At 44.0% G+C, this 20317-nt stretch overlaps 1 protein-coding gene across 2 annotated transcripts in view; it reads right to left on the minus strand.

Moving 5' to 3' along the window:
• Positions 1-20317, minus strand: part of bcr (BCR activator of RhoGEF and GTPase) — a 52676-nt gene that overhangs the window by 14201 nt on the left and 18158 nt on the right. For both annotated transcript variants that reach the window (XM_079734596.1, XM_079734595.1), the window contains 4 exons: positions 10070-10239; positions 4765-4869; positions 3123-3308; positions 1023-1130 (listed from right to left, as the gene is read on the minus strand). In XM_079734596.1, the coding sequence (XP_079590722.1) occupies positions 1023-1130; positions 3123-3308; positions 4765-4869; positions 10070-10239 (569 nt within the window). The remainder of the gene's footprint in view (positions 1-1022; positions 1131-3122; positions 3309-4764; positions 4870-10069; positions 10240-20317) is intronic.

The following is a 20317-nucleotide window of genomic DNA, read 5'->3' on the forward strand; positions in this document are numbered from 1 at the left end:
CTGGTATTATGGATTCGCTGTGGCCACGATCGTGTACGGGGTACAGATGGATAGCGCTATTGTCAGCTGTTCTCCGCCGCCATCAGCATCTCACTCGGAGTTCATTAACATGGCCGCCGCGTGTGATGGATGTCCTGTTTCAAATCAGGCATACATGGCCGCGTTAAGCATGTTTATTATCCTCGTAAAAAAATGTATGAAGGAATATAATGTAATGAGGTGTAATAGAGGTTTGATATGATTTTGATTTGGGATTGACGACTGGCTATGAGGTCTTTAAACCGTAAATTCATGAGGTTTTGGATTCACAATTTCGAAATGAGTGCCTGTAACTTTTACTTCTATTCCATTAAACAAAATGTTTGCCCACTAAATCCACAACAGCGCTCTATTCTAAGCATATCAGTTGGAATATTAAAATAAAACTATATCAACAGTAAAAGAAGACACAAAATTGAATTCTGCCTTTGGGGTATGTTCAAAGAAGAATTTTACGCATATGTATTATTTATACATAAGTGTCCGAGAAACACAACCCTCTCTCAGAAGGCGAACATCCAATCCAAATAATGTGCAAGGCCAACAATTTTGCAGGTATATCCGGAAAAAATAAAAAGATTCCCAGCTGAAAGCAGCTTCCAAGCAGTTTCTACTAGGATAACTACAGGCCCTGGTTCAATTATACTATCGTATCCACCGGCAGTAAGAATTTGCTCATCATTCAGATCAGTCCTCAAATAGCACTATAAATAAGGTATTAGATTTGGTGTTTAAAAAATGTAAATAAAAAACAAAAATAAAATAATAATGTAGCCCTACACTTCACTTAGGATGGCCATCTCATCGACATGTTCTTACATAACCTTAGCGACTACCAGGACATAATTATAAACCGACAAACCTTGATTGCGTATGATTGAAAAAATATATATAGAGCACCCCCCCCCCCCCCTCCAAACGGAACAAGCACTCAGGTGAAAGCTTCCTCTGCGGCCCAAGTGTTACATAACCCTTTATCTCACCTCAGAGATTTCAGCAAACTGCGTGTTGGCCTGGCCGCACTTCTCGGCGGTCTCCACGGCCAGCTCGTAGTTGTCCACGAAGGCACGGTACACCCCCAGCTGGCTGGCCTGGCACACGGCGAGAGAGAGCGGGGGGAGGACACACAATGTTATAGAGGGTCACCAGACACAACTACAATGATTTTGCGGTCACAAATTCACTAACAATCAATCAAACAGTTCTGCTGTGATATGTTATGTTCAGAGTCTGGGCCGGAAACCAAAAACTGACGAGGCAGAGTTGAAAAAAAAAATTGCTGTTTCTTTCCGGAGACAATCGACCGAAAACCCACAAGTAAACAAAGCTTTCAGAAGCTTTATTTCTACATTGGTCAGTCTGCCCGGTGTTGATTTGAAAGCTTTACAGACACTTTTTTTTACTGTTTTTCAAGTCTGGCCGAGTTTGTGTTTGCTGTAAATGAGCCAATTACATGCCTTACAGATTCACGATCGAGCAACGTGATAGTTCGAAAAACAAAAGAAAGAGAAACGCCCTGTTCAGCCGGATTTGAGATTAAATCTGATTTGTGAAAATAATTGCAGAGTAACTGTAGCCAGGATGGCAGAGATAATATGAGTCTTACATAACTGAGACACCCATAAACACACACACAAACAGAACCACACACACACACACACAACAATGGAAACAAGCGTCAGTGGGCGACTAAGGAAACAACACGCTGTTGGCGTGGCGACGCTCCCAGGAGGCAGGCGGTTACCATAGCAGCTAGCGAGGACCGCATGATATTGGGGATGAGGAATAAACCAGTTGGAATTGAGGCTGGCTGGGCTGACTATATGTATATATACACACTCCCAGCAGAGGATACACTACCAGTCAGGGTGCGCCTAGCAGCCCGGCTGTCTAGCTCTCCAGCAGGGAACCGTGGAACAATTAAGTTAGAGTGGGACAAAAGCGTTCGAGATCCAAGAGACAACGTCAAACTATTTGGTGAGTTGAAGAGAGTAACTGTTGCATCAGCACACATGCATCAGCACACGTTCATGTTTAGTATTCACCTTCAGAACTCTCTGTTCTTGAGGTTTTGGTCGAGCCTGTCCATCAGAGACTGGTTTAGGGTTTTGGGTTTTTAGCGTTATGATGGGGGACCCCGCAACTGTTAGACGTTAAAAGTTATCCCTGGCTACAGACTCCATAGAGGTAAGACGGCTTGGGAGGATGTTCACTGTTGTCTGTAGTGTAGTACTGTGAGGCTTGTGGTCCTCTGCTGTTCTGCAGATCGTTGATCCATAGAAACTGTTTATGTTGTAAGGGAAACTAGAGTAACAACACTTTTTTGTTCCAAATTCAGAAGAAAAAAGCTCGGCGAAACAAGAAAAGAGCAGAAGATAAAAATAGGGACCTTCTCTGGTGTGTTCTTTTCCTACATTCACTACCAGGAGTCTCACCGTCGTGATTTTAGTTTTAAAAACCTACCTGGGAACAGACACTACAGGCGGGACCTGTTTTTACGTCACTGGGGACTACGAGAGGACATGAGTATAAATATCTTGGTGGGTTATATTTGTCATCTGAAAGCTAAATGCAGCAAAAATCAAACAATGTACTTGCCAAAGTGTTCTATGTAGGGCTTTCTCACTGGCACACTGGAGCTACTACTTCATACAAGGTTATTTCCATGTAAACTGCATTGCAGCACTGCTGCATGGAGATTATGAAAGGCATTACATAACGGCTCTGCAGCTGGCGCTGAGGAGGTATATTCAGTGTCCCAAAGTCTTTTTTGAGGTGGTAGGTTGTAGGCTGGGAAAATTTAACAGGAGGGCCGCCAAGATAAATGATATCTCCTGGTCACCAAGGGAGCAAGATAGGAATCCTCTGTGCTGTCCATGTCAACCTCAATGCAGCCAAATGGATGGGTGTAGATGGGGAACAAAAGGAGACCAAGGACGTATCCTTGCGGAACACCAGGAAAATAACTCACGTCATGGCTGTCAGGCTGGCTAGAACACACACACACACACACACACACACACACACACACACACACACACACACACACACACACACACACACACACACACACACACACGTACCTGTTTCTGAAAGAGGTCCCCAACCCTCTGGTGGTGGCTCCACTGCTGAACCCGGGGCAGTAGGCTGTCGTAGAACTCCTTGTGGATTTCGTAGAGTTCAGGCACTTTGAAGAAGATGGTCTCGATCTGGGCCACCGTCAGTACCGGCTGGGAGGTGGTGGCCGCAGCCTTAAGTGGCTTCATGGGCTGAGGGAACAGGCAGCAAAGAGGTTACCTGTGTGTGCTGTGGGGTTGCGTTGGGTTAACTTGTGTTGAAGTTTTTGTTCAAGTTGCACATTTAAAAATAAAGGGCTGGCCCAAAATATACAAATGACAGATCAGATTGAAGCTTTGACATTATAATATTGTTCAAAAACGTACAGTTGTAGTTTATGAAAACGTCATTGTTCACGCTAGTTAGCCTTTAGGAAAGCTGTTACACTAAATCAGCGAGGTTGTCAGTGATGACAACTGAGATTTTTAGGGGGCCACTGAATGAGTCACATTAAACAGGGACCTGGAGTTTTTACTGTTAATGGTGATGCTTTGAACACATGAACAAAGCATGTGTTGGCTCTTCTGCATCTCCTGATGGATGCGGTAGGGCTGACCCACCACTGTGCATTATTATGATGCATTCAGATCCTTGAGGGTACAATGGACCCAGGATAGGCCGGCAATTATCGCTACAATTTTCAATCCTGTGGTCACTGTTAAAGCTCAGAGGGACAGGGGTAAGAAGGGGCTATGAAGGCATCTCGGAAAGCACCAGCAGACTCAGAGTTAAAATAAACAAGGGATCTAATAGGATCAGAGGACTCACGGAGAGGACACGGAAGGGGAGATTTGAAAACCTTGGAAAGCTTTGTGGTCAGACACACAAACATCCATTAATTTCGAGTTAGTGAGAGCTTGAGCCAGCGAAAACACTAAGTGAAGTGTGAGACTCTTAGAGTGACTGGCCCCATTCCAAAACGGTGTTAAATCAAACACCTTAATCAGACTCGTAAAAATCTGCGGAGAGAGTGGGGACGAGATGGGAGAACATTTATGATCAATTCCAACACCTATCCTTGCTGGGTTAGGCAGGTTAAAGGAAGATCAATTAGAAGGGGGAGGGGGGGGTTGTATTGATGAGGGGAACAATGACCTCCAGGCCTATCAAGGTCTCAGTGAAAATAAGGAAATTATATGTTATGGGACATGGTACAATATTGACGGATGAAATGCGTGGTTAGAGACCTGACATTTAAATACCAATTTAAGAGTGGGGAAAGCCGATGACTCATAATCAATAAACAGTAGTTGTGCTGTAGTTTATGTAGTAGTTTATGTTGTTGTTCCCTATTTCTAGTAAGGACTGGTGTGGGATTTGGCAATGGAACCAGGGGTCAGAGTATTGGGACATACTGGGCAAGAGAAGTGGTAGGATAGGGGATCTATTACGGAGGTAGGGATGAAAAAGTAACTTTTATCCTATCCTCATGGACATTGAAGTAAAGTTCAAACAGGGTATTAAGTAAGGAATTCAATTGGGTAATTCCACAAAGCTGTTCACAAGGAGAAGCCAACCAGCAGGAACTGAGGTGTGGTGACCGTAGTGGGCAACTAATGGACTTAATACAATAAATAATAAGAAGAGATAAACAGACTGTGGTCTCACCAGAAGGAGGGCCTCCAGGTGACTGAGGTATGTTTCCTCGCTGGCCAGGATACCAGACAGGACCCATTTCCTCATCTCCAGGCCCTTCTCAAGGTCACATTCCGCCTGAGAGAGAGAGAGAGAGACAGAGAGAGAGAGAGAGAGAGAGAGAGAGAGAGAGAGAGAGAGAGAGAGAGAGAGAGAGAGAGAGAGAGAGATTAGAATGGTGTTACACAATATTGTTAAAATGAATCCTCAACATCTGTTTATTTCTCAAAGCTAAAAAAACGGAAGATTTGAATTTAAAGGAGTCTAAGAGTTATCTTACAATTCATTTCAGGACAAAAATAAAACCACAAGATTTTGCTGATCATTTTAAGTTGCATGTCAACACACTTGGTCATACTGTACGTCTTGACTTTTTTGTTTTTGGTTTGGTTTTGCAAATGGGGTGAGGCTGCGTTTTCCTCCATTTCAAAAGGTTAAATGACACATCAGACGTCATTAAAACTCTCTTAAGCCCCTACAATAACAACACAGTACAGATGAAGGACTCCCAAGTAGTGCAAAACAAGCAGCGTTTGCAGAGTGCAGCATTTACCCACACGATAAATATCTGACAGTGCACATATAAATAGCATTGTGTAAACTGCGAGAGAGTGAAAGAGGGAAGGTATCCGACCTCAGGCGTGGAAGCATCGTGCCAAGTTTGCAGAAGTCAAAGCCGGGAAACAAGGGGGAGTCTAAGTACACATCTAAATACCTCCAGGAAAAAAGTCTAGGAAATCTCCTGTGTAATCGAACGTTGCCTTCTGGACAGTGAGCGCACTGCTGACAGACATGAGAGAGAAAATTCCAAAAGGCTATGCAGTTTATGAATAATTCTCCAGCTTAAGACTCTAACCAGAAGGGAGTAAGCTCTATGTGCGTGTGTGTGTGTGTGTGTGTGGTACTTTAATGGATGTGTGAATTGGACAATGTTAGATAAGGTTTCTGTGGCTTCACACGCACGTATCTAAGTAGGAAGCTTAATTAACCCGATTCCATACTTTATATAGACCCTGAAAAGGCTATAGCAGGAATGGAACATACATATAGCTTCAAGGTAAGATAAGCAGCTACTGCTATACCTCTGGTATATAGTGGATGGTGTATATTATGGTATGGCTGATGCGTCTCAAAAAGGCCAGCTCAAGAAGAATACATAAAGTTCCCCTCTATCAAGTTAATCCGAACAATTTGTTACAAGTTCAAACCCAAACAAGCTGGCAGAGTGACAATACATTATTCATGCGTAGAATAATGTGAAGTAATAATAAGAAAACATCCCCTCAAATGCCCTACGGTATTCAGGATGAAATACTTCATAATGACGGACCATTAATCATTAACACTGGCGTTTGCGAACAGGTTATCCAGCTGAGGGGACTGGTTTGGCTGGCTATAAGCCAGGCAGGTCAATCCATATAGCAAAAGCGAAACACTAGCATCAGTTGCCTTTGGCTTCCATTATTGATGATCCAAACCGACAAAAGAATAACCGTCTGGAGAGCTACAGTACGGTATTGGAGCAAACCACAAACTCGGCCTCTTTGTCTTATGTAAGAGAAGGATGCTTCTGAATAAATTAACAGCCTATGGACGTCATGTTTTATGCATCATTCTGTTAACTTCCCATGTAGCTGTCCAGCAGTGTGAGCTCGAGTGGTTAAAATTGTATATGAGAAACTTTATTTAACCCTGAGTTTTGTCTTGTACCGCAATATACACAAGCTCTGTGGCAGTTTGTGTTGCAAGGCGGATTGGCCTCTATATAAATGGAATAATTAGAGACAACCAGGCAAAACAATTCATCCTTATAAACACATACACACACAAAAAGTACAATAGCACAATAGCATAAATACACATAGCCAGCCCCCCCCCCCCCCCCCCACACACACACACACACACACTTGGTAGTGGTAGTACTCCACGGCTGAGCAATAAAATACATGAAAGATAAAGCACAGCCCTGTGATTGGCTTGTGGTAGGGAGACGGAAAGTGTTTATTCATGGTGTTTAAGACCCCGGCCATCCCTCCCTCCCTCCCTATGACCTCGAGGGTTCCCCCTGCACCCCTCAGCCTATTACTTATTCATCGCCATGGCAACTCACTAGACACACTGTGTTAAGATCACCGGTAAAAAACTGAAATACTGGACTCTCAGCAGTTTGCTGAACATGCACATCCAAATGCGTGCCTGTGTGTGTGTCTGTGTGTGTGTGTTTGTGGTGTCATTTGTGTACATCCCACATAAAAATAGAGTATTTCTGACCACACTTAAAACTATGTCCTCCTGAACTCAATGCAGAGCTGCTTACAGTAACAGCAGTGGTAATCCAATTCGAGGGAAATGTGATATTCCTTATTTTTTCCTTCCCGTGTCTACAAGGAAGATTATGTTCACAAAGAGATCGATACAAACAGTGTTCAGTCCGCTGGAGCGATGGCAAAGCACAGTGCCTGGAGGCTCCACACAGAAAGAGACTCGAACAAATCAGCACGAAGCAACACTCTAAACACTGCTCTCCTGAGGAAGGAGAATCCCATCAGCACTGATCTGGCCCTGATGCTCAACGCTAGATCCCCACAGATCTCATCGGATCTCTCTGCCTGCTGACTGTGTGTGTACGGCCAAGAATATGTCCAAGCCAGGGCTGGCCCGAATATATAGTTTCAAGCTTCTGATAATCGTTATGTTTTCTGAATTTTCTGAACAAAGATTAAGAGGAAGAATAAATGCAATTCAATTCATAGTGCTAGATCTGAATCTGGCCTGAATCAGAGCCAGTAGAGAAAACTGCAGCAGAATCACATTTTTATGAACAAATAGTTTATTGGCAGTGTTACTTTGATAACGCAAAAAATTACAGTATCGGGTACGATTGCTACTTGGACGTCAGTGGCTCTCAGATCCATCGGTCCGAGTCTGACTGGGTTACGGAAGAGATTCAGTGATGTCTAAATGTTTCGCAAGCCACATGACTTCAATAGCATGAGAGTAGGCCTACTTCTAGGTATCGGTAAGCAAACAGGTGGCTGGAAAATTTTAAGTTTAAGGAAATTGCACAGCGGAAATGTTTGCATGGCAACCCCTGGGGCGCTGTGTGATTGCCGGTGACGACTCGTGGGTGACAGATCACAAAACAATGTCACAAAATAATGCTGCCTGACTTACGTTGGGTACGGCCTTTAAGAGAAACAAGGACAACAGTTGTTAGAACAGTGATCACCTTGTTAAACCTGCAACCCACGCAGCTCTAGCTGGACCAGAGTGATGTCAGAAAATCAATGATGGGACCCTAACCCTATTCTGCGGGGAACGTGTTGACGTGTCATGATGCTGCATCTCAGATCCCCCCCCTTTTATTTTGAAGGAAGAAGCTGCTGCCTTGTGAAGGCATCCCCCCCCCATCATTAAATATGCAGAAGCACTGCATAAGAGCGCTGGGGGTGGCTCCGTCTCTCAGCGTCTGGTAATGAAGAGAGGCTGCAGCCGGGGCGTTAAAGCACAGGGGAGGAGAAGAGCAGACCAACATCTCGGCAGAGGAGGGAAGACAGAAGGGGTGCGACTTCTCTTTGTCTATTTATTTGTATCTTCTTGTTATGCACAAGCGCTTAAGACTGCTTGTCTCAAGCAGTCTTAACCAACGGTCGTAACAGATCCCACAGTCAGGCAATCGTTTGCGACGGATATAACCGGCCAATCGTGTGGTCACAGTGCGGCTAATTTGCACGTTAATTAGAACATAAGTGAGGCCGTGTTGGTGTGAGCGAGAGATCGGGGATCTGACGGAGCAAAGCTGAAGAAGCTGAGCATTTGGGAAAATGACATCATCGTCCTCCGCCTCCATCATCAGCGGTGATGACTCATGTCGATGGCGTCACACAGCTGCTGACATTGGCTGCCGTTCAGCCAATCAGTGCTCTTCAGGGCTCTGACTCATCGCGATGAGGATGAGATGGGGAGGATGGGTCAAGGAGGAACTGAGGGCGACTCAAAGACGGCAGACATTTCCCACAGAGCATATCTGGCTCTGTGTGTGTGTGTGTGTGTGTGTGTGTGTGTGTGTGTGTGTGTGTGTGTGTGTCTGTGTGTGTGTGTGTGTGTCAGATCCCAGTATTGTGTGTTATACTGCCACATATTATATATATTACATTATGCCACACAGTGTGGCATTATATGTATTGAGTTGACACCTATATAGTCATGAGGAAGCGAGCATCTCAGGCAGTTAGCCTAGTGTTTCATAACGCCTTCATAAGTCCTCTCTCAAACAAATATAACGTAATTAATAAATGCCACTCAGTGTCACTGAGGACTGGAGCTTGTGATGGGTCCGGGCGGGAGGCTGGATGTTGCTGATGCCTGCTTAAGGCAGCCTGCAGGTGGCATGTGTTCACCCTCACCATGGAAACCGTTGAGGAACGCCAGATGTCGGAAACCATGGAAACCGTTTCCGCAGTGAAATGCTATATATTGTTATTATTATTGTAGCCAGTATTACTATTTTATATGATTGATCAATTTGAGGTCGTGGAAATTTCTACAAAATATGTATTAAATAAATACAAAATGTAATAAACGTTTTATCCCAGTTCAAAGGCCCACTTCTCTGAGTGTGTGGTGCCTGTGGTGGGGCTCAGAGAGACCGTTCCCCCGCTCACATGCAGCTTAACCAAATCAAAGCTAAGATCTGTCATCATGTGGGAATGCTCTCTGAGCATAGTTTTAGCATAAAGTAGGCCACAAGTACAGGGGAGCTAATGTAAAGATTCCCATGGCAGTGAATGTAAACATTCTCAGCACAAAGCTGTTGGACAAATGGCGGGTGGAGACGTAATGGGTTTTAGGATCTTCAACAGACCCTGCAACCACCATCGGCCCCTCACCATCAACATCTGGGATTTGGGTTTCAAGCTGGAGGTTGTGTACCATCTAAAGCAGAAGGTGGTGTACTATCCTATCTGAAGATGGAGTTGGTGTACTATCTAAAGCAGAAGGTGGTGTACTGTCTGAAGCTGGAGGTGGTGTACTGTCTGAAGGAGGAGGTGGTGTACTGTCTGAAGGAGAAGGTGGTGTAACCCCCTGTCTGAAGGAGGAGGTGGTGTAACCCCCTGTCTGAAGCAGGAGGTGGTGTAACCCCCTGTCTGAAGCAGGAGGTGGTGTAACCCCCTGTCTGAAGGAGGAGGTGGTGTAACCCCCTGTCTGAAGCAGGAGGTGGTGTAACCCCCTGTCTGAAGCTGGAGGTGGTGTAACCCCCTGTCTGAAGGACCCTCACCGACTTGGAGGACTCCAGGGAGCCGGAGGACAGCGTGTCCCGGCTGCTGCGGCTCTTGGAGCTGAGGTGCGGCGAGGAGGAAGGCGAGTCGTCGATGTAGGGCAGGATGTCGTGGTACCGCCGCTGCTCCTCTGCACGGTCCACATCGTAGCCATAGCTCGGAGGGCCGTCTGGGGGGGGGGGGGGGGGGGGGAGGGACTGTTATTCATTCATTGAAGAATAAACCGGATTGAAGAAAATCGATAGTTTTAAGCTAATCTTTTTTTATCGTTTATTGGAACACGCCACATCAAATAACGTAAGTATTGCAAAACCGGAAGCCAGCTTATCTTTTTTGAGTCCCGTAGAGCTAACTTGAAGGCCACAGAGATCTAGGTGGGGCAGCCATGCCCTCCTCTTTAAGGAGGGGCGGTGTGTGCAGAGAGTACGGAGAGGGAGGGGGGAGGACAAATGTGGCTTCTTTTCTAAATTCAAGACTGGAGCTATTCTTGCATATTTTACCTCTTCGTTTTAGTTAAGGTTTAGGATTATACAGTTTGTGTTTTATACTCATTTTAAGGAAGATTAAACGATTCAAATATTGAATGCTGGGGAACTGAATGAACGGTATTCAGAGAACATTGTTGTTTTCCAACGTGAGAAACATTCCCAGATTCCGGCACATCCTCTAGCATCAGACTTCAACGTTCTGTCGTCCTTTTCTTCTGAAACCAACCCACAAAACATTCGTCATAAGTCGTGTCAAGGACCAGCCTATATTTTGCGGTTCTAGTAAAACAGTCTTAGCCGGATTAGATGATAGGCTAGGAAGGAAACCTCAAAGGCGTGGGAGTGAGAGAATAGAGGAGTGAGTCACAGGAAGCCAGCAGCACAAGACGTGTAAATCTCCAAATGTCAGACAAGACATTATGGAGATCTTCTCCTCCCACCGCTACTCGCCCAAGAATGCCGTTCCTCAGAGAACGATGGGCGGGTTTACGTTTGAGCTGACTCAGGCCATATTTTCAGCGTAAGGACACATACGCATTCTCCAGCACAAACAAACACACACACACACACACACACACACACAGCATATTTTCTGCACCTATGTTTTCATTCGTCCCACATTTAAGGGTCAAGAATCTATTTCCCCATGCTCATTCACGTAAAATGAAATATGACTAATTATTATGTTTGCTACACTAGGAGTGAAAGCAAGCAGGTAAGAAAGAGCTCAGTGTCTAGGGCTAGTCTGACCTTTAACCCACCCACAGTCTGCTGGTGTGTGTGTGTGTGTGTGTGTGTGTGTGTGTGTGTGTGTGTGTGTGTGTGTGTGTGTGTGTGTGTGTGTGTGTGTGTGTGTGTGTCCCAGTGGATAATTCTCTTTTAACCAACTGCCCTCTGGGAGTATTTAGGCCAGGAAATATAGAACGTCTGTGTTAGTGCGTGCACGCTACATAACACCCAACCACTCTCTATGCAAAGAGACAAAAGCTGGTATTTCATGTTGCCTTACCAAAAAAAGCTTTTAAAATTCCCAGCTTTAGTTTATTTTGGTCAAATAACATAAATACTTTTGGTTGAAATGAACGCGTTCGAGTGTTAGCATAGCAAGGATCTTCATCATACAATAACTGTGTCTGTGCAGCTCTGTTGTGCCACTACGGCCCTGAGCCCAGAAATGCAGAAGATCAAACCAAGAATATGTGTAGAGAAGCCCTGGGGGGGGGGGGAATCCAACCACAGCATTAGAGCAAAGAGCTACAGAACCCGTGCATAAAATAAAAAGCTAATAATGGCGACCAAAGTATCCTTTGGTCGTTTTCCTTGCGGTTTGACCTTTTAATGAACCCACATGTCCTGACAAAACCTCTTTGTTGTGAATGTTCTGCAAGTATCTCTCTTCCCCCCTCTCTCCTCCCCCCTCTCTCCCTGCCCACACCCCACCCAACACACACACCCACACCCTCGGGAGTGGTCATTTTCCAAAAGCAGGTGGGAAACACAATGTTAAAAACAGGATTTCGTAACCATGACACCATGCCAGCACACATGCCTCTTAAAGCACACAGACATGCAGCACATGGAATTATGTGAACGTTTGAAGTTAGGTTCAATTAAACAACATTCTTGAATGTATGTGATTAGTAGCTAACCCAACATGAGCCACTTCTAATTAGACCAAGTGGGTTTGTCTATTGAAACCTATAGAAAGAGTGTGTGCCTGCCTGTAGTTCTAAAGACCAGATACCAGGACCATGGTCTGATTATTAAATTATGTTCTGAAAACATTTGACATTTACAATTACATTGAGGGCATTTAGCAGACACCTTTATCCAAAGCGACTTACAAATAAATAACATTTGTCCGCGGAAAGACAGAGAACAATATATCGCTGTCGGTACAGTAAAGATGTTCATAGGAAACAAGTGGCAAGCACTTACAATTGCTAGGTTAACCCATTCCCCGTACACAACAAAGATAGCTAGGATAAGACGCTCCACAATGAAATTTAACACTGCAGAGCTACGAGTGTTCATTAGACAGGAGCTACAATAGATCCTTCTGCAGTGTGCGCTTGCGTGTGTGCCCGTGTGTGCGTGTCTCCTCCCTTGACTCTGGACACCTCCTAATTATCCAATTAAGAGTCAATTGAATCCCGATTTGAGGGGATGGGAGATGAGGGGAGAAAGGGGAGAATTACGGAAAATACAAAGCCTTTGAAATGAGAGTGAAGCCGGATCCAGAGCACAGCTGGGGAGGGGAGACAGGCTTTTTGTTTGTGATTTGATAAACGTCTGTGGTTATTAGTTGTGGATGTGGTGCCATGAATTGCATGTGTCAAAATAATAATTTATATATTTTTTAATGATTAGGTTAGGATACTTGAGAAAGAAATATAACTAATTGAATTGATTCGAAACACACCCCCATTGGTCCCACCTTCACTCGTCTGTTGATTTGCTATTTTTGTGTTTACAGGTGAAGACTGACCTGATAAACCGGTTACATGGTCAAACCTGGCCAGTTGTATGCGCTTGAGTATCAATGGCCCCCGCAATGAGAGAGTTTCCCTTTTGGGGCGCTTTAGAGATTTTTTTCTCAGAGCCCTAGAAAGATTAAATACTCTCCGGCAGGATGCCAACTGTGCCACCACTGAGGCTTTGTTTTAGATAGATTTAATACTATTCTATTGTTATTTAAGTTTAAAAGATTACATTTTGTTTTATTATTATGTTCCAATTATGTTCAATCATTAAAAGTGTATTTACTTACATTTTTGAAAATCTGATATGTAAACTAGACGGCAATTTTCCCTGTGCAGAAATGTATTGTATGTACTTTAGTAGTACTTTTGTACCGCTGCTACGACTCAATCCTAGGGAACACGCTGGATTTATTGAATACGAGTCTGCCATTTTTTGTGCATGAATATCAGCATGTAGCTTCTAGCTATCTTACCCTTAAGACAGTTGGCTTACCCTTCTTTTTTTCATCCCTGCAAAAATGTATTTACTTCAATCCAAAGAAACTTTGAATGAATGTTGTAACAAACTTATGCTGTATTCTTTATCCCATGCAAATTCCAAAAAGCTCTTCACCGCCCTGCCTGATATTTTAAACCAAAGCCACATCAATTAATAACAAAGCCAATGTGGTCATTTTAGCCGGGCCGTCGATTATCTCTGTGGAAGCATTTTGAGCAATCCTTTTTCTGTTGGAAGGCTTGGAAGGTTGCCAAAGCAAGGGAGATTATTACAGTTTGATTTAATTTCTTTGTTTCAGGGGGGAGGGATGAGAGACAGGCCAGTGGGAGGAAAGGAAAACAACCACACAGGGGGCACACTTGGCCTCTCACACAGAGAGCAGGACCAGAGGGAAAAATGAGTTCAGAAACAAGGACGCCCACACACGTGCGTGCGTGCGTGCGTGTGTGTGTTTCTGTCTGTTTCTGTGTGTGTGTGTGTGTTTCTGTGTGTTTCTGTCTGTTTCTCTCTGTCTGTCTGTCTGTCCTTCTGTCTGTCTGTGTGTTTCTGTGTGTGTCTGTGTGTGCGTGTCTCTGTATCCCCCCCCCACCAACCTTGTATCCGCCAGCTAAAGCCCCCAATAAGTGCTCGACGTGCCTTTCTGTCGACTGCTCAAAGTCATTAGGAGGGAGAGTCATTACTCCAGCCCCCAAAGCCTTGTGGGGGAGGGGTAGTGTCGGGTGGGTGGCACGGTGGAATAAGTGCTTCAATTGCTGCAAATTCACACAGAGACACTGATTAATAATACAACACTGTAAATCAGCCCGGCGCTACACTGGATAGAAACACAGGGAGAGAGGGGCTCATTACGGGACCGCCGTTACTACGAGCAACGGCGGTAATGTAAGATGAGGAATTCAATCACTTTCCTCGTGAATGGTGGAGGAGAGGTTTTTTTTTATGTGACTTTTTTTAATTTATTTTTTTTTACAAGAGGCACTGTGATGGGTCTAGACTCTGAAGTGGATGCACTCGGGTGTACATAAATGGTACCTTCTCTCCCTCTCTCGTTCTGATGAAGATAATCACAGTAATGGTGCATAAGAAAGTAGATGGGGAAACATCTACTCTATTTTCTCTTTCCTCCGAGCACGTGGATCCTTTCACCTTAACACAAAAGCTAAACTTCCTTGTTAGCTATTTCTCTTTTTCCGTAATAATTTCTGTTCCGCGTCTTTGATCGGGCACTTTGTGTCCCTCAATCAATCAGTCAGTCAACCAGCCAGTCAGCCACATAGTCAAATAATCAGCCAGCCAATCAGATCTAATGCAATCAGCCAGTCGCTCCCTCGTCTCTATGCAGCATCAGGTCTTTGGTGTCACAGCGGATATAAATCAGGAGACGCACTTAAGCCTCCTGACAGATTCTATAATGCATCGTGAGCACCCTGGGCCATCTCATGTGAGCTGATGTGTGTCTGGAGAGATCCCGTGTCTGGACGTGTGTGTCTGAGTCTGGGGCCTCTGAACACTCCCTGTGCTGGACCTTGGCACTTTAATCTAACCCGGCAACTTCTCCGGCGCTGGGCTGGCCCCGGGTGTCTGGGTCAGCAGACGGAAACACATTGGGGAGAGACGGAGCGCGACACTGACCAACAGATAAAACACAGAGGGGGAGACAGAGTGGGGGAGAGCGAGAGAGAAAGAGAGAAGAAGTCTATACAATGGATTTATTGTTTCTTTAACTGGGAACGAGTAGTCTAGATGCCCTTAGTAGTTTGTATTGTTGCTGCTTTTGTTTTAAGTGGGAGACAGAGGTAGGGAATACAATATATACTGCACATCTCTCTGTACACACACATTCACACACACACACACACACACACACACACACAGACACACACACACACACACACACACACACACACACACACACACACACACACACTTCTTCCGTCCAGGCTCTACCAGTTTGAACAAGGGCCCCACTGACATCAGGACACCAGAAACCCTACAGATCTTCCACTGCAGACCCATCTGTTCAGAACACATCTTGGCCCATTAAAAAAAAAAAAAAGAATTCTCTATCTATGTTTCAATAATGAAGTCCTTGAAGCAGATTGCTTATTTGTTGAATTTTATGTTTGCGTGCGATTCGACATCTTTTTGGGTCGTACCTTCATGTTTGAATACACTTATTGTAAGTCACTACGGACCATAGCGTGTCCATGTGTGAAGCTTCTCTACGTTCTCTTGCAATACACAAACCACACAGTACACCTGCTTATTATCCCTCAGGGCCTTGTTACCTTGTTGCTGGGGAGGCTGCTCAGCCAATAAAGATGAAGCTCAGCAACCACTAATGCACCAAGATGGTCCTCAGCAAACACTCAAACAAAAGAGACAGTCCTTAGCAATCACTAAAACAGAACGCATGTCCACCGCAAAGCCTGCAATGAGAGCACATCATCTGTAATTGTATCCATCTGAAATATATTCAGAATAGTAGTTTAGTTCCGTTTACCGTTGTATTAACACTAGCCTATCACAAAAATAGTTGACGGATCCAGCCTTCCAACCTCCGGAGTTTAATACATACTATTTTAGTTTCAATGAAATGTCTCTACCCCTTTCTCTCTCTGTTCCTGGCACCAGCCCAGCTAGCCTCGAGTCTTATCAATGGCCAGCAGCAAGGCAGCCAGCCAGACAAGGTCCTAATCTGCCCCTAATCTCTGCTCCAACACAAGTCACAGCATCCCTGTTGCCCGGGGCCACGGAACGAGACTCGCTTTATGCAGGAGCTGCTTAGGCGACACACATGTGCTTCTGCTAAATGGACTGTACAAAAGTCTGTCTCCAGGGGACACCTTTTCCTTGGTTACCATGGATGTCAAGATAAACATGTTGTATTTGTGTGTTTTATTCCGTGACCTTCTGAGGCCTTGAGTGTAAGAGTGCTATGACACTGCAGAAAAATTTAACACAGAAATAAACTAATGAATACAGATTCAGACCGGCCTTTTAATGATAAAACCAAAGTCCCTCACTCTCCATCTCCCTACTTCCGATGCGCTGAGTCAAAACACAACTACGCTTACACACGCACACACGCACCAGTATACGTGCACGTTAAAGCACATATGCCACATTTTACAGTGGTTTGTACAGGCAAAAACAATGTATGATTTGCGTTGCTGTCAAGAACAACAACGTTGTTGTTCTAACTCCCATATGTGAAATGGGAGTTTGATAACGAAATCCTCACATGCTAGGTTTCAAATATAATTGGTACCAATTATGATTGCTTTATCATTCACTAATTATTACAGTTAGAACCAATTCTTGCTTAATTTCAGCCTGGCTTGATTTTTATGAAACTGAATCCATGTGACACATTATGAGAGTCCACTGTTTGTGAAATATTGTGTAAAATTGCTAATAACCAAGTATACACCCTTGAAATATGATATAATCCTGACCTACAACTCTAAGTTGGTTTGCTTTGAATTTCTGGATGCAATCATGGTTGCCTTAGCTCCAAAAACACATAATCTAGAGTAAAGTTACCTTCTACCCTATAATATACTAGCATGCATACCTAGAGCTAGTATACTACTATGCTTTGAGTTTCGAAATATATATTGGCACAAACAGACATACAGCCAGACAGAGACAGACAGGCAATCTACGAGAGTGGGAACCAACTGGGAACTCGGGTCATCAAAATGAGGCCAAGGGATAATTAGTAGCATAAACAAAGGGTTGAATCCTGCACCGACACATTTTTCCACTATCCTACTTTCAACTATTCCTCTGACTGTCAGACTCCGGAAGGGTATGGCCAATCTCTCCGCTAAATCTCAAATCCAGATATTTTATGTACTATCTTGCGTAAATAATCTATGATAATGAATAAACAATGTGGTGAATAAACGCGATGCCTTTCATTTTAAGGTTTACAAAAATATATATTGGGCTTCAAAACACATTGCAGGTTTCAGTGTCCTTGTCAGCTGCAATGTGTGGTATGATAAAGGAGGAGGATTCTCATAACATCACAACCCCCCCAGGTCCTGCTAAGCATGCACAGGACGGAAACAGACCAGGACCTTCGTCTCCGTGGCAACTACACAGCCAGCAGAGAACCACTGGGCTGCTTAGAGCAGAATGGCTTGTGTGTCTTTAAGGTGACAAAGTGTCTTCCTGTCCTCAGCAGAAAAGCACAGCCTCGCCACGCACGCACACACACACACACACACACGCCCACACCCCCGCCTCCCACAAACACACACACTAAATGTGTATTTGATAAAGAAAACATCATAATCAATTTATGCATCTGTTCCATAATAAATAGCACTCCAGTCCAACATTTTCTCCAAATGTACAACTCTCTGCGAGTGATACAAGACAGAACCAGGTATACTAGAAAAGCAAAATACAATTCTGAAAGAAAGTACATTATGGGGATAGAATTGAAGAGAATCAGAGTAGACATGTAGAGAGGAGTTATGGAGGCTACTAGACTTCTAGAGCTACAAATAAGAGGGGGTAGCTACACTAGACTTCTATAGAAAAGTGAGGAGAAACAGAGGCTATATTAGACATCTTGAGAAGAATGAGACAAGAGAAATAGGTTACACTAGACCTTTAGAGAAAGAGATGATGTGAGACAGAAGCTACACTAGACTTCTAGAGAAAGATGAGAGACAGAAGCTACACTAGACTTCTAGAGAAAGATGAGAGACAGAAGCTACACTAGACTTCTAGAGAAAGATGAGGAAAAACAGAGGCTACACTAGACTTCTAGAGAAGGATGAGGAGATACAGAAGTTTTATTAGACTTCTAGAGGAGGATGAGAGAGACAGAAGCTACACCCGACTTCTAGAGAAAGATCCGGAGACAGAAGCCAAACTAGACTTTTGGAGAAAGATGAGGCGAGATGGAGGCTGCATTCGACATTTGGAGCAACAGCGGAGAATGAAGTATGGGGAGAAACAGAACGACTCTTATTTCATCTGCACCCCCCGGGGGGTTGAAATGATGAGATTTCAATTCCTACTTTTAAGATCACATTTTCATGGGTAAAAACTCGCTCTAACTGGCCCCGGAGCAATGAAAAGACAGACGTTTGAAGATTCATGTTTTCTGCCTGGATTCACTGTGTGATGGTAACTAAAGTGCTCCTCGAGATCACATCTCTAAAAAACATGAAAAACGTTGGCTTGCATCTGTGACTCAAACACTCCTGTGCCCAAAATCCTGTCTTACTGTAAAAGCCTTCCCTACCACTTGAAGGCTCCTCCTCCTCGTCCTCTTCTACTCTTATCTCCCTCCTCTCTCGCTATCATTATCTTCCTCTCTCTGGCGCTGTAGATTGATGAGGCATGTAGCAGTGCAGGTTACATACTAGCTGGGGAAACCTTAGACACCTTATGTAACACTAGCACGTTACTGCGGGCGTGGATGGTCCCTATTGGCTCATAGCGTCCATCTATACACACCAACTCTTTTTGACGTGGTACCAATGAACACATATTTGCATTGTACCGACAATCATGGATTTGCATTATGTATTCTGTTTGTTGTGAGGTAATTTATATTGAATATATTATGTATGATGTATGTAATACATATGAATATATTTATATATCGGTGACATTGCCTGGCGATTGCACGTTTGATTCTCCCACAAGATATTTCAAAGGAAGATGACATGGAGGAAGGTTTACCCTGTAACAAACATATCAGCGCTATACATGTACAAAGAAAAGCACAGTTAAACCTAAAATGAAGTTTGCTCAATAGCACGGATACACCTTTTCTGTACAAAATGCAATATAATACATATAAGACAAAGAAAACATTGTTCCCTGCAGAATGCATGGCCTACATGACCCCCTCACGGATGGTAATTTAGACAATTTGAACGACAATGGACACTCATTAGCTGGTCATTAACAGGTCAGAGTAAAGGCAGCCGACTATAAAGAACGGGCCGAGGTTTGAGACACTGAATTTTCTTTTTAATTACTTGTCTTTTCTCAATTGAATGGAGGGCTGGCTTTAAATGTCAAGCTTTTGGTTATGGTTACATTCCCGAAGGTATATCTGAATCGACATCTGATCGCCATCACCATTATCTGGAGTTTTAAAACTGAAAGTTGAATGAAAAACAAAGTCAACGTATTTTATTTGCTTTCATTTAACAGATTTAAAAAGACCTTAACTTGTTAAAATCTAGCATTGTCTGAGTCATGTGTCGACTGGCTGCGGGAAGCCCGTGTGAGCATGTGCACGCAGTATTATACCATTACTAAGGCTTTTAAAAGAACCAACTCCAGTGGCCCACTTAATCCTCCTTCCAAAGGCGACTGGCGCGGATCTAAAACGAGGTTATCCAAACTCTAAAGAACAGCGGTTACAAGTAGAGGGTACATCTAGCCAACATATTCCCTACACTTCGGCAAACAAGTGCCTCGATTAAACAAAGTAAGGTTACTTTGCGCGCTCCAAACACAATGTTCAGAAAGGTCATCCCCAAAACCCCACATGCAACATGAAGATGGAGTAAAGCATTGGGAATGTAGCAGAGAAGAGCAACTCTAAGACGTTGGACTATGCCTGTCCTTAGTCCTTATTATACTTTTGGGTTTCTAGTTATTGTTAGATGCAAGGCCAATAACTCTGTGTGTGTGTGTGTGTGTGTGTGTGTGTGTGTGTGTGTGTGTGTGTGTGTGTGTGTGTGTGTGTGTGTGTGTGTGTGTGTGTGTGTGTGTGTGTGTGGGGGGGGGGGG

This window comes from Pollachius pollachius (genome assembly GCF_949987615.1).
Source record: "Pollachius pollachius genome assembly, chromosome: 4".
NCBI classification, from domain to species: domain Eukaryota; kingdom Metazoa; phylum Chordata; class Actinopteri; order Gadiformes; family Gadidae; genus Pollachius; species Pollachius pollachius.